The sequence below is a fragment of the Cnephaeus nilssonii genome (genome assembly GCF_951640355.1).
Source record: "Cnephaeus nilssonii genome assembly, chromosome: X".
NCBI classification, from domain to species: Eukaryota; Metazoa; Chordata; class Mammalia; order Chiroptera; family Vespertilionidae; genus Cnephaeus; species Cnephaeus nilssonii.
The window spans coordinates 126,025,092-126,040,396 of NC_137071.1; the positions used below are offsets into that span (position 1 = coordinate 126,025,092).

A 15,305-nucleotide genomic window follows, 5' to 3' on the forward strand; every position below is an offset into this window, starting at 1 on the left:
GCTGCCGCCCCAGAAATGGCTGCCGCCCCAGGCTACAAAGTTTCAATTGTAGAAGGAAAATAAATTCCAGATACCAGGGCCTCCCCTTGGGTTGCCAGGGGGCGTGGCTAGCCTGCAAACCACCACAGGCCCCTCGCTCAGGCCGCCCCACACCCCAAGGGAACCCCCACCCTTATCTGTGACACCCTTCAGGGCAAACCAGCTGGCCCCCACCTGTGCACCAGGCCTCTATCCTATCTAATAAAAGAGTAATATACAGATTGATCATCACTGCAACACACAATATAGCTGCCCCCATGTGGTCAAAGATCCTGCCCCCATGTGGACACAAGATGGCCACTACAAGATGGCCAGCAGGAGAGGGCAGTTGGGAGGCACCCGGCCTGCAAGGGAGGGCAGTTGTGAGGGACCAGGCCTGCAAGGGAGGGCAGTTGAGAGTGACCAGGCTTGCAAGGGAGGGCAGTTGGAGGTGATCAACCCTGCAGGAGAGGGCAGTTAGGGGTGACCAGGCTGGCAGAGGAGGGAAGTTGGGGGCAAACAGGCTGGCAGGGGAGCAGTTAAGCATCAACCAGGCTGGCAGCGGAGTGGTTAGGGGGTGATCAGGCTGCCAGGCAGAAGCGGTTAGGGGCAATCAGGCAGGCAGGCAGGCAAGCAGTTGGGAGCCAGCAGTCCTGGATTGTGAGAGGGATGTCCGACTGCCCGTTTAGGCCCGATCCTGGTGGGCAGTCGGACATCCCTCCAGGAGTCCCAGATTGGGGAGGGTACAGGCTGGGCTGAGGGACAACCCCCCCCCACCATGCACGAATTTCGTGCACCGGGCTTCTAGTAATAAATAAAAACTTTAAAAAATATTTTTAAAAGGGTTACAGAAGGGAAACACAATATTTCATACCATTCAAGAGCATATTATAGCTCACTATAGTAGGGACACCTTGCTTTTACTCTGACACTAGGAAAGGTCTCTGTGGTATCTACGATAGCTCTTTTTTCTAGCCTGAACAACACATTCTCCCCTTCTAAATATATGGATCATTCATTCCTCCAGGACTCTTTGGAGGGTTACTGCCAAGCCTACAACACTCTCCTTTGAGAAACACATGCCACAGGGAGAGTTCCCCCAATATCATGTTTATACTAAACTAGTGGCCTGGTGTCCAAAATCCGTGCACATTAAAAGGGAGTTAATTAGAAGAAATATTTTAATATTGCTATTTGCCCTTTCTGTATAATAGAAGTGTCAGAGATGAAAGAAAATTAGTAAAATGTATATTAAATCTCCCTCCTATCAGAGTCTGGGTCACGCCATGGGATCTAGAGTCAAGTCCCTGCCCACCACCCGCACACACTTCGAAAATGCAGGGGACCCAAATCTAGCTGGCCCCACCCCCATTGGGTGAGACCCAGACCCAGCTGGCCCCACCCCCATCAAGCCCCTCAGGCTGGGGGCGCAGCCTCAGGTCCCCAGGCCCAGCGCCGGGTCAGGGACACAGCCTCAGGTCCCCCAGCCCAGCACCAGGACAGGGGTTGCAGCCTGAGGTCCCCCGGCACTGGGGCAGGTGGGGCAGCCTGAGGTCTCCCAGCCTGGCACTGGGATGGGGGTGCAGCCTGAGGTCTCCCAGCCCGGAGCTGGGGTGGGGGCATGGCCTGAGTTCCCCCGTCAAGCCCAGCCCCCCACCTCCCCCCAGCGTCATGTCAGCACTGAATAGGGATGCACACAGGCAGTGTCACATCCCTAGCTGGGGATGCAGGCAGGCAGCTTCACCTCAGTGCAGGTTGGGGATGCACTCAGGCAGCGTGATGTTAGCGCTGGGGGTGGAAGTCCCTGCCCCTGTCCCCACCCACAGACTGGTTGTGACTGGGACACCGTAATGGACAAATTAGCATATTACCTCTTTATATGTATAGATTAGCTGGGCCCTTGAGCTATAGCTGATTTGACCCAGGCTGAAATTCTTGAATTCTGCTTTCTGAAAATTTGGAATTAGGACTATGAAATGCTAATTAAACTCTCTTAGGTACTTGTATATTTTACTATAAATACATGAAGAAGCATGGAAAAAAACAAATAGAGAAGGGAGAAGGTATTATGGAGGAGAGGCAAAAGCAGATGGAGGGAGGAGATACCTGGAAAGAGAGACAGAGAGAATGATGAGGAATATGGAGACTAATCTACATACTATATAAAAGCCAAGTGACTGAAACAACCAGAATGACTGGAATGACCAGTCGCTATGATGTGCATTGCTGCTGACCAACTGACCTGATCAGGGGCAGGGCTGGCCAGCAAACCTCATGCAGCCCCTCCCCCTGGCCGGCCAGGCCCCCAATCAGTCCCCCTCCTCCCCGATCAGGGGCAGGGTAGGCTGGACAACCTCCCATGGTCCCTTCCCCCAGTCGGCCCAGCCCCGATCAACCCTGATCGGGGAGGGCCAGCCAGACTCCACCTGTGCATTAATTCGTGCACTGAGCCTCTAGTGATATTATAAGAAAAAAGGGCTCTAGATCTCATGGTGCATGTCACATTGTGCTATCTATCTCATCTTTCCAGATTCCTGTGCTCAGCAGTGGAAGATTTTGTGGTTGATATTGTAAAGACCTGGAGTCAGATAAAACAGAACAATGCAACAATAGCGTCTGTGATTTTGAAAGTAAGTTTCCATTCCTTTTGTCTTGCCCTCTGTGGAGCCAGGTGCTTCTCACTAGAAATTATAAAAGAAAAGCAGGGAGGAGCAACTCCCTGATGGTGAAAAGTCCACCTCATCAAATTCCATATTTTACTAAATGAAGAGTGACACTATTCATGCTTATATATGTATCATGTACCTAACTATATGCCAAGCATCTGCCCACATCAGGCACAAGTGTACACCAAGCATGTATGCACATGGTTGTATACCAGAACATGCTTGAAAACATGTACAAAAAATACATACTAGAAATATACTCACATTTGCCACTTTAACAACAGCAACAATAGATAACAATTATAACAGTACTTACTCTGTGCCAGGAACTGTTAAGCACTTTTAATTTATTAACTTATTTAATCCTCACACTTGTCTTGGAATACAAAAGCACAAGGTTAGGTAACTTGCCTCAAGTCACAAACTATTAAGTGATATAGCTGGGAATCAAGCCATAATTACTCAGCACATTCCCAAACATACACATATACAAAGGCAGACACACCAGGCACCCATGCAGGGACATGTCCACATCCATAGGATCATGCCCATGAAAATACCAGTTCAGAAATATATAACTTTCCTCAAGTTGTCCATATCATTTTATAGCCCAACTAGAGGCCCAGTGCATGAAATTTGTACATAGAGGGGGTCCCTAAGCATGGCCTGCACCCTCTCCAATCCAGGACCCTTCAGGGAATGTCTGACTGCCAGTTTAGGCCTGGTCCAGTTGGACATCCCTCTCACAATCCAGGACCGCTGGCTCCTTAACTGCTCACCTGCCTGCTTACCTGATCGCCCCTAACCACTCTGCCTGCCTGCCTGATTACCCCTAACCACCTCTGCTTGCCTGCCTGATCAGCTCTACCCACCTCTGCCTGCCTGCCTGATTGCACCTAACCCCTCTGCCTGCCTGCCTGCCTGATCACTCCTAAGCACCTCTGCCTGCCTGCCTGATGCCCCTAACCACTCTCCCCTGCTGGCCTGATCACCACTAACCTCTCTCCCCTGCCACCGTGGCTTTGTCCAGAAGGACATCTGGAAGACATCCAGTCTATCTGGTCTAATTAGCATATCACCCTTTGATTAGTATAGATATGACATGAGAAAAACTTGGCAACTGGCACTGGTTCCTACAGCTGTTCAGAAACAAATGAAATCTGTTTGATCCCCAAACACTTTTCAGTTATTTCATCACATCTACCCAAGTATTTCTTTACCCAAACTTTCATCTCCCCACAGATAACTTTCTATGCTCAATGTTCCTGGCCAGCTACTACCCCTTCCCACCTCTTCCCATATCACCCCAGCACCTCATTCTGTCCTCTCAAGCACTGGTCCCTTATAACAATGTCCTGTCTCCTTTCCTCCCTATACAGAGCGACTTGATATATGACAAGCTCAGTGTCCTGATTGATGTCCTGGCTGAGGAGGCAGCAGTTGAGAAGAGTGCAACAGTATGTGCAGATAGTAGCAAGGCAGATGGAAAGCCCTTCATCCCTCAAATAGACCACATAGCCAAGTGCAAGTTGGAGCTGGCCACAAAGGCCAAGAATCTCCAGAAATCCTTGAAACTCATTGTATTCCAAGTTGAACAAGGTAAGGGTCCCGGGGTTGTGGAGATTGAGGTAGGACAAAAAGAAAGTTCTGGTGAATGGTTTACTGATCTCCCTCTCTGTAAGTTTTCTACTTGACTCCACTACCAAAACTTGACTAGATTCTGCATTCACATAGCATCCAAAATCAGTCCTCAGACTCTGCTGATTTGAAAAGTGTCAGTCCTTATGATAAGCTGCCACTTTGGCTCCTCCTATCTCCCAGGCACTCAACTCTTGCTACTCATTTATTTTTGGAACTAATGCTCATTCTAAAAAATTACAGCTGTTCAAAGCTCTGTCAGCTTCCACCCCCAGCCATGAATTTTTCCACCCATTCCTGTTTCCATCCAACCACCAAGCCTGTGACTATGTTAGAAGGAAAATAGTACTTATCTCTTCATGTCTTGCACAGTATCAATTAAGCACAAGGGCCCTGAGAGTGGTCCTGGCAGCTCTGAAATTGATTGCCATTTCCCAAACTCATGAGAAGTTGCAAACTTTCAACTCAGTATGAAAACTCTTTCAACTCCTTCAACTTCTTAATTTAACATTTTGGTTCCCACTTCTTCCCACAATGCTTCTTTGAAAAACAGATCAGAAGATGGTATAAGACCAAGTGTGTTCTACCTGAGCTATTGAAATTGAGCAGATGTCCATGTAAAAGTCCTTTGACTTTTAGCCATGGTACCTTCTTCTGCCTTGGTACCTTTAAACACAACCTCAGCCAAATTTCCAAGAAAGAAAGGAAATATCCCTTCTGCATTGTGAAAGAATTGAACAGTCAGTTTGCCTCTATTTCTGTAGTAGTTTCCAAGTAGTGATGCTTAGATTACAACCAACCCTCAGCCTGCTCCATCAACACATAAGTCAGATTTTAGAAGTGCAGTTTGTGGCTATGGGATAGAGAAAGCCACCCCTGTTAGGATAGAGATTGAACCTATGTGCTTTGGCATAGGCTGAGCACCTGAGCTATACACTATATAGAAATGAAGGAGACTTCTCAAATATTTTGTGTATGGGTAAGACATTTGAGTGAAAGAATGGCATGTTCCTAGAGGCTCACATTTGCAGAAAAAGTCATGTGAGTAAATGAATTAACAGAGAGCTAATAATAGAGGTAGAAGAGCAGAGGGTTTCCCATAGTGCCCCACCCCCTTCCCACAGCTGGCCCTGAGCTTCTACTCACAATCACATTTACTGGGTGACAGAAAAAGAGTGACCAGTAAAACAGAGAAAGCTCGAGCATGGATATGAAGAGATATGGGGGCAATACTGTAAGAAACCTGAGACTACAAAAGTATCATGGAGGAGAGGTGATGGTCCAAATGAAAGTCTCTGTTGTCTAACCACACACTGGCATTAACTAAATAAAGGAAATTCTGGAGAAATGCCTGATAAATGTGACCAATCCTCCCCCCACCCCCACACACCACCCTTTTTTACTTCACTTTCCTTCCCCTTCCCTTCCCTTCCCTTCCCTTCCCTTCCCTTCCCTTCCCTTCCCTTCCCTTCCCTTCCCTTCCCTTCCCTTCCCTTCCCTTCCCTTCCCTTCCCTCCTTACTTCCACTTTTTCTCTAGTTCTGGATGAACAAAGCCGACGGACGATATCGGTTAAGAACTTTACTTCAACTTTCTTCCCGGAAGATGACTCAGAAGATATTAGCCAGACGAGCCCAAGACACCGTAAGGATATTTCTGTTCTTCTTCTCTTATTCTACCCTTTATCACTGTCTTCTAGTGGCAGAAAATAAAGATGTGTTTTCATGCATTTTCATTTAGCCATAATCCTACTCTGCAGTATATTCCCCTTCCTCTTTCTCAGAAAACTCACACTATTAAGACCCCATGCCAATGTCCACAAGTAATGACGCTATTAGGTCCTTTGAAAAGGCTGGCCTGATGAAATCCAGCCTGTGAAGCTGTTTTCACTGCTAGAAAGCAAGTAACTCAGCTTCACTGTCCTCTCAGTGGAAGCACCTGTCTATCCAAGATGATCCCTCTTTGGAATGCAAACCCTGAATGTTATCTCAGAGAAAGTCATTGAGCTTGACCCTACTTCCACAGACAAAATAGTGTGAAACACAAGTGAAGACAGGGATTTCTTGTTTGCATCTGACACCAAGGTGATATCATTTGTGTCTAGGTTCTCGTTGTGGCATTTTGTCTTCTATACCTTCTCTCAAAAGTGAAGACCTAGATAACCTTAATTTGGAGCACTTACATTTTACACCTGAAACTATGTAAGTATTTAGCCTTATGACCTTTTTATGGCTTTCTTTTCTCTGGTTAAGAGCATAGCCTAAGAATGCCCAGAGTCAAATCTTTACTGTACTTTACTAGTTGTCCAACCTTATGCAACCAATATGAGCCTCAGTTTCCTTACATGTAAAATAGAGGTAATTGTAGAACTTGTCACATAGGTTTGTTGTATTTATTGAGTTTATATATGCAAAGTACTTTCACTGAGCAGTGCTTGCCACCCATAGTTAAATGCTATATGTGTTAATATTTATTATTGTTGTTATTATTATAAACAATAAATGTTAGCTGTTGTTCTTTCAAATGACTTGTTTTTCCACTGTTGCCTTTAACAGTAACGATTGAAGGGACTAAAAGAATAAATGGGCATTTAGGGGAGTAGTCAGTAAATCTAAAGATGTTTGTCTCACTAGCCCTACTAGTTTAGAATATTCCCAGCAGCCAAGTTCTGTCCTATTCACTCATTTTGAGTTACATTAAAAAGATCAGTTAGAAAGACCTCAATTTCTGGACTGTGGTTGAGGGAAGCAAATCTCATGTGAGAGATGTAGGGTTAGTTAAGTAATGGCTACACTGTACCCATTTTCAGTTTCCCAAACGAAGAACACAGTAGCAATTACTGAAGTTTTTTGCAGCTTTCCATTTATTCCTCTCTCCAGCCCCCACTCCCTTCTCCTTCACCATTGGCTTAAGTTCATAGACTTACCTAATGAGTTTTGATCAATGGTGTGCTACAAAATGTTTAAAACCAGCTCTCTGGATTGGGGAAAGGGAAACCCTGATTTATTTCCTGGTATAAACTCTCCCACCATAATCTATTTCAAGCTACTTATACAATTCCATTAAATTTAGAGTTGAGAAGTGATAGGAATAATCAGCTGACATGAACTGGTACAAACAGGCTTCAGCACACCACTGGTTTTGATGTCAACACCTGAGAAGAATGCAGAAGAATAAAAAAACTGCCTGACATATATCCTCTTTTATCAGTCTTTTCTCCCAAATGTGTGGTCACTTTGATTTTTGGTGTGAACACACCACAAAGGAGTTCAGACATATCTTAAAAAAATAGTGCAGGCTTTACTCTCATACATTTTTTATTGTTTTTAAATATGTTTTTATTTATTTTAGAGATAAAAGAAGGGAGAAGGAGAGAGAGAAAAATTAATATGAGAAAGAAACATTGATTGGTTGCCTCCCATATGCACCCCAACTAGGAACCAACCCCACAACCTGGGTATGTGTCCTGACCCGGAATCAAACCAGCAACCCTTTGGCACAAGGGAGGACACAACCAACTGTGCCACACCAGCCAGGGCTACTCTCATACATTTTTATCTGAGATACTCAAAAGTTCTTTGTGGGAATAAACCAATGACTCTATTCCCCTTTATTATATGTGGAAAAATATTGGCCACTCATATCTGAGGACTTCCAAAGATTATTTCTTTATTATGAGCCCCAAATCCACTGAATCCTCCCAACTAGGTGGGTGCCCTCTTTTACAGCTAACAATGCTAGTTGTTAACACAATAGGAAATCTACCTGTGCTTCCCAAGAACATTAAGGCTTATGTCCAATGTATAGGAGGCCTTCCTTCAGTGCTTTTTTATCATGCATATGAAGTCTGCTGCCAATTAATAATGGCACCTCTTTTGTGCACCAATGTCTGTCCTCCTCTTCGCTTTGCCTAATTTCAGACGTTTCAAAGAAAAGTGCGTCATGAACAACTATTTTGGAATTGGACTGGATGCTAAAATTTCTCTGGAGTTCAACACCAGAAGAGATGAACACCCAGCACAATACAAGTAAGGAAAAGAAACTCCTCTTCCTACATGAAGACAGACAATAACCATATATACATAGTATATTGCTACATACCCTACCTCTCAGACAACCAACAGAAATAAGAGGTCCTTTGGAAGTAAAACACATTAGTCCCAAGATTATCCTAATGGTACTGCTTGCCCCGAATGTTAACTTGGTCTGTGATGACTCTGCATTTGGCATCCTGAACTTTGGCTGCCTTCTTAATCTAGGCATGTAAGTTATTGTGTAGACACAACTAACTGTATTACTGTTATTTTAAACAGATTACATTGACTTACCTTTGTTCTGTGAAAACTTGACCAGATCCTAGTAGGGGCTTCAGGTCTGTTTTTTATTAACAAGGATGCAAAGTATCAACTGACTAGTTATTTGTGTTACCAACCTGGTTCCCTTGGACCTACTTATTTTAGATTATCATTTCTGTTCCACTGATTTATGTGTTTATTCTATACAAATACCACACTATCTTGCTAACTGTAGCTTTATAGTTAGTTTTGAAATTGAGAGATGAAAGTCCTCCAACTTTGTTCTTTTTCAGAATTGTCCTAGTTGTTCTAGGTATTTAGCATTTATATATAATGAAACCATTTTTATAGATAAAGCAACTAAAGTGCCCAAAGTATTTGTTGTTTAAAACATAAAACAAGTAATTTTATACTAGCCTTCTTACATTTCAAAGCTCATGCCCTGTGGTGGCTTATTTCTGTGGCTTTACTTTAAAAACAAAAACTCATCGACACAGACAATAGTATGATAGTTACTAGAGGGACAGGAGTGTGGTGGGGGCATTAAAGGATAAAGGGGGTCAAATATATGGTGAAGGAAGATTTTATTTTGAGTGGTGGGCACACAATGCAATATGCAGATGATGTATCATAGAATTGTACACTTGCATATAATCTTATTAACCAATATCACTCCAATACATTTAATATAAAAAGAATTGAAGGTCAGATAAAGAGCTTCACAGACAAGAAAAAGATAAAGGAGTTCATCACCACCAAACCAGTATTACGTGAACTATTGAAGGGTATTCTTGAATAATCCTATATAATAAAAGGCTAATATGCAAATCGACCAAACGCCAGAACGACTGGTAGTTATGATGCACACTGACCACCGGGGACAGAGGCTAAACACAGGAGCTGCCCCCTGGTGGTCAGTGCGCTCCCACAGGGGGAGTGCAGCTCAGCCAGAAGCTGGGCTCATGGCTGACAAGTGCAGTGGCAGTGGTGGGAACCTCTCCCACCTCCACGGAGGTAAGGATGTCTGACTGACGGACATCCCCCAAGGGCTTCCGGACTGGGAGAGGGCACAAGCCGGACTGAGGGACCCCACGAGTGCATGAATTTCATGCACTGGGCCTCTAGTAATTCTCATATATAAAAACCCAGGGTCCATAACATCCAAAACGACCAATGGCTCGACCGACCAAAGTCAGTGTGGGTTGCTGTGGCGACCCAGCACTGACTGTGACCACTTCAGGCACCCTGACCCAGCACTGACTGTCAAGGAGGCTGCGGATCAGGTGTGAAGAGAGGCCTGGACAGAGAAGCAGGGTCTGATCCGTAGCCTTCGTGGCAGCTGCTGATCAGCACTTTCCTCCCTCTTTCGCACCGGGCCTGGCCAGCAGCTGTGCCTCTCTTTCTCTCAGGCCTCTGCTAGGCTGCTGATCAGCCCCACCTCTCTGATCAGGCCCATTGATAGGCCCAGAGATGCAGACTGGCATAGAAACCGACTAATCAGAACCAAATCTGGGTGAAGTGCAAAGGCAGAACCTAAGGTGGGGGCTGAGGAGGGGTTTTAGGGCAACAGCTGTTTGGTGTAAGGTGTAAGAAAGTGGTTCAATTTTTCAATGACCAGTTTGGCAGTATAGTGCATATCGCTGGCTATCAGTCCAGATATAGGGATTATGTGTTTTTGTCTGCCAAGAGCATCTCCTCTTGCTGAAAAAGGCTCCCCCACCTAATTAAGCAATCCTATCCTATATAATCTATCTGTACTACTAAAAGGGTAATATGCTAATTAGACTGGGTCGACCGGCCATCTTTCGGATGTCTGACTTCCTTCCAGACAAAGCCATGGTGGTGGGGGCTGAGGCAGAGGCCATTAGGGGTGATCAGGCCTGCAGGGGAGGGCAGTTGGGACAACCATGCCAGCAGGGTAGGGCAGTTGGGGGCAAGATCAAGCTGGCAGGGGAGGGCAGTTGAGAGCAAGATCAGGACGGCAGGGGATGGCCGTTAGGGGTGATCAGGCAGGCAGGGGAGAGCAGTTAGGGGTGAGATCAGGCCAGCAGGGGAGGGCTGTTGGGGGCAACCAGGCTGGCATGGGAGGGAAGTTATGGGTGAGATCAGGCTGGCAGGGAAGGGCAGTTGGGGGCAAGATTAGGCTGGCAGAGGAGGGCAGTTAGGGGCGATCAGCAGGCAGGCAGAGGCAGTTAGGGGCAATCAGGCCTGTAGGGGAGGGCCATTGGGGGCAACCAGGCTGGCAGGGCAGGGCAGTTAGGGGCAATCAGGCAGGCAGGCAGAGAGGTTAGGGGCGATCAGGCAGGCAGGCAGAGGGGTTAGGGGCAATTAGGTAGGCAGGCAGAGGTAGTTAGGGGCGATCAGGCAGGCAGGCAGAGGGGTTAGGGGCAATTAGGTAGGCAGGCAGAGGTAGTTAGGGGCGATCAGGCAGGCAGGCAGGTGAGCAGTTAGGAGCCAGCAATCCCCGATTGGAGAGGGTGCAGGCTGGGCTGAGGGAACTCCCCCTCCCACTCCCATGCATGAATTTCATGCACCAGACCACTAGAAATAATAATAATAATAATAATAATAATAATAATAATAATAATAATATAAGAAGAAGAACAGATATGAACAATAAAATGGCAATAAATACAAGCTATCAACAATTGAATCTAAAAATCAAAATGAACAAAGAATCTAATGAACAAAATGAACCAATTAATAAAATAGAACCAGAGGCATAAAAACATGGAACAGACTGACAAATCTCAGAGGGATGGGGAGCGGGAAGAGATTAACCAAAGAACATATGCATATATGCATACCTATGGACACAGACAATAGGGTAGTTAGTGAATGCCTGGGGTGGGGTGGGAACTAGGTGGAGGAAGGTAATGAAGGGTTGGGGAAGGGAGACATCTGTAATACTCTCAATAAATATTTTTAAATAAATCAAAGAAAAGGATAAATAAAAACTCATAGTAAACTCTAGCCAACCTTTCTAGTGATTGTAAAGCCCTCTGCTTGTTTTGATCAGAGATCCTACAATCAGCAGGATCCTGCCCTTTCTACCTCCACCCCAAGTCTCCTGATATATTTGCCTGCCCCATCTTCTCTCCACTGGATCCTCCTCTATAATCTACCTAGTAAACTTAAGTCTAATTCTATAGCACTAAATTAAATTATTAATATACAGATCTCAGAAAAATCCCTCCTCTTTGCCAGAAAAAAAGAAGTGCTTCAAAGAAAAGGTCATATGTTTCAAATGAAATTGATTCCAAGAAGCTGAAATCTTGAGCTCCTAGAATGGTACTTGACAAGGTAGCTAGTGTCTACCAGCCAGCTATACTCAAAGCTTTTTATAAGCATTACTTGCTGAATATTGGCTGTCTCTTCCAAGTCTGAACCAATATCAGAAGCAATGAAAATGGCAAACTTATGTACCGATAGGATGCTAAAGCATTCAAGGGGGCCAGGAACCCATTTCAGCAGATGTTTGAATGGAGATACCAGTTACACCATCCTAGCATATCCTCTTGTGTTTAGTTACCATTCAATATGACTCCTCTCTATATGAAGGCACTTGAGGAATAAAATGGTGTCCCCTCTTGCTTTTCCTCATCCATTTACCTTTATATTATTCACCCTGTGGCTACCTTTCTCTACTTTATCTCCCTGTAGTAGCCGCCTTAAGAACAAGATGTGGTATGGTCTTTTGGGAAGCAAAGAACTTTTGCAGCGCTCTTATAGGAACCTGGAAGAACGAGTGCACCTGGAGGTTAGTAGAAAAGAAGGTACTCTTTCCTGAACATAGAAGAAAAAAAAAAGAAATCTCATGACTTTGGGAATCAGCTTTCCCCTATATTCTTGCTTCTCTCTGAGCTTTACCTCTGATCCTCACAGCTCATGGGAGGAAGGCATGAAGATAGATTTCCATTTTATGGTTGAGAAAATGATAGCATGAAAGAAGACAGAGCCCTTCCCCTATCTCTATAATGTTCCTTCACATTTCTATCTTTCAGTGTGATGGAGAAGCTATCTCTTTGCCAAACCTGCAAGGCATTGTAGTGCTCAACATTCCCAGCTATGCTGGAGGCATCAACTTCTGGGGAAGCAGCACAGCAACCACTGTAAGTATGAAATAAGGGACAGGGAGGGAGAAATGTTTGGTCCCTCTAAGATATCTCAGAAAGGAGAGTTGGACTCACTGGGGTAGAAAGAAAGTGGACAATGAGGGGATAGGAGGTGGGCTGGGAACCTTTGTTGGTAGCAGCTGTATAAGCAGTATTTTTATTAGCATTTCAGAATACTAAAAGAGAATCAACCAAAGACCCCAGGATCAAATCAATTCTTAGGTGTCACCTGGACTTTGAATTTTTCATTCCTCAGGCCTGACAGATCCTAATAAGGTTACCTAAGCCATGCTCTTTTCTCCAAAGAGGTCTGTCAATAAAATCTCCTGAGAAACTGGAAATGACCATTTCCTCTAAGCTCACTCAAGAAGGCCATGAGGCTAATGGGACTAGCCTTGGGCATTTATTATGCTAGATTAGACAGAGAGAGAACCAGCGCAGAGCAGTGATCTCAAAAGGAACTAAGAGTTATTATCTCAGTGCCCTTTTCCCAGGTGGGCTCCTGACCTCATCTTTCCCCTTTTAATATATAGTTACTCCACTCTTCATGAGCTAGAAAAATTCTCACTAGGAGCCTTCAAAGCATACCTGTTCTGTGATAGACAATGTATGGTTTCTCAAGTGGATATGTGACACAGTTCTTCCTCCTCAGGAATATGAGGTACCTGCAATAGATGATGGAAAGCTGGAGGTAGTGGCAATCTTTGGTTCTGTACAGATGGCAATGTCCCGTATCATCAATCTGCATCATCATCGCATTGCCCAGGTAGGCAGGGGCTGGGTTGGCACCAGAAAGGGACTGAGCTCTGTAGCTACAATGCAGAATATGGAGTTGTCCCAGAAATTAATTGGGAATAATTGTCAGGGTGGAGTGTTGAGGTTATCTGGTGGACAGCAAGGTACTGGCTAAGGTTGGAGACAAAGGTGGTAGGGGCTGAAGGAGCAAAAAGCCCATAGATTGCAGGTATTTCATCCCTGAAATAATCTGATTTACATCCTTGCCAGTCCTGCTTCAGATACACATTATGGCCATGACTGTGGTATTATCAGATTGGTCTACAGTAGTTGCCTCATTTTTCTGCCCTATTCTCCCTCCTCTTCCCTGGCAGTGCCGTGAGGTGATGATAACCATTGATGGTGAAGAAGGTATCCCAGTGCAGGTGGATGGGGAGGCCTGGGTTCAGAGGCCAGGCCTTATCAAAATTAGATACAAGAACGCTGCCCAGATGCTGACAAGAGATCGGGTAAGAAAGGAAAGGCTTGTCTCGGGCTCCTGCATTGTCTCATGTACAACTCTTGCTGAGAACTGAATAATTCCAGTCAAGCAGAATTCCTCAAAGGGATGCGTGTTTGCTACTTATATAAGTCACCTCGATTTCTTGCTAGAAATGCACACCCCGGGCCACACACCAGACCTAATGAATCAGAATGGGGATGGGTAGTTTCTGGGAACTTGCATTTTTAAACAACCCCCTCCCCAAGACATTCTGATATATACTGACATTTTCAAACCTCTGTCTAAGAGAGTGAGACAAGGAGCTTCCCTCCTATGGTTTTAGACAAAGCTGTCCTCTCTCCACTGCACATAGAGCTAAGACTTTGGGTAGTTAAAGAGAAATCTGTTCTTTCAACAAGAGATTCTTCATTGACTATGGTCTTTAGGCTCCTCTAAGGTTCCTTAAAGTGCTGCATTCATAAGTGTCACCCACTTCTGCTAAGCCATCTAAATCTAGAGAGGAGTCATTATTGATCATATGTTCAGTGCTTGGACGCTTTCTTCCATTCTGACCTGAAGACAGTCCTTAGAAGCAGCAACAAAGAGGAGAGGGCAAGTCTAGTTTATAAACTGCCTACATTGTGGTGGACAGTTTAAATATATTATCTCAAATAGGTCCTCCCAACAATTTGATAACATAGATACACTTATTCCCATTTTATGGGTGAAGAAAATGAGGACCAAAGAGGTTAAATAACTTGCTAAAGGTCTTACAACCAGTAAATGATAGAAGGATGATTCAAAATTAAATCAGATATTTCTGGTTCTAAAGTCTATCACAACATATTGCTTAGATTTGGCAAAGAAAGGAACATGAAAGATGCTCCACTATCTTATTGATAATGGTGCAAACATATAAGAGTATCTGGAAGGCAGACGTCTATCTGATTGAAACATATTGTCCCAAAACTCACAATAGTAACAACAACAGCAAAAACTAAAAGTGCCTAGTACAGAAGAGACATTGAATAAAATGATGGATATTTGTATAGGTGTGTAGTTGGGTGTATGGGGGGTGAAGGCCTTCTTTTACCTTTACCCACGATACCCACAAATTTCAGACTCACATACAGATCTGTCACATGCCCTCTTAGCTACATAAATCATTAGGATCTGCCACTGTCTTCATCTCCAGGACTTTGAGAACTCAATGAAAATGTGGGAGTGCAAGCATACTGAAATTCAAGCTGCCTCTCAACCCCAGTTGGACTCCCAGGAATCTCAAGATAGCCTCTCTGATGAGGAGTATGCCCAGATGCAGCACTTAGCTCAGCTTGCTGAAAACCTCATCAGCAGGT

At 44.7% G+C, this 15,305-nt stretch overlaps 1 protein-coding gene across 1 annotated transcript in view; it reads left to right on the plus strand.

Moving 5' to 3' along the window:
- DGKK (diacylglycerol kinase kappa) overlaps window positions 1–15,305 on the plus strand; it is a 144,026-nt gene that overhangs the window by 114,132 nt on the left and 14,589 nt on the right. The window contains exons 14-23 of the mRNA XM_079764664.1: window positions 2,549–2,648; window positions 4,064–4,283; window positions 5,861–5,965; window positions 6,426–6,522; window positions 8,242–8,349; window positions 12,280–12,376; window positions 12,621–12,728; window positions 13,384–13,497; window positions 13,841–13,975; window positions 15,143–15,303. Of these exons, the coding sequence (XP_079620790.1) occupies window positions 2,549–2,648; window positions 4,064–4,283; window positions 5,861–5,965; window positions 6,426–6,522; window positions 8,242–8,349; window positions 12,280–12,376; window positions 12,621–12,728; window positions 13,384–13,497; window positions 13,841–13,975; window positions 15,143–15,303 (1,245 nt within the window). The remainder of the gene's footprint in view (window positions 1–2,548; window positions 2,649–4,063; window positions 4,284–5,860; window positions 5,966–6,425; window positions 6,523–8,241; window positions 8,350–12,279; window positions 12,377–12,620; window positions 12,729–13,383; window positions 13,498–13,840; window positions 13,976–15,142; window positions 15,304–15,305) is intronic.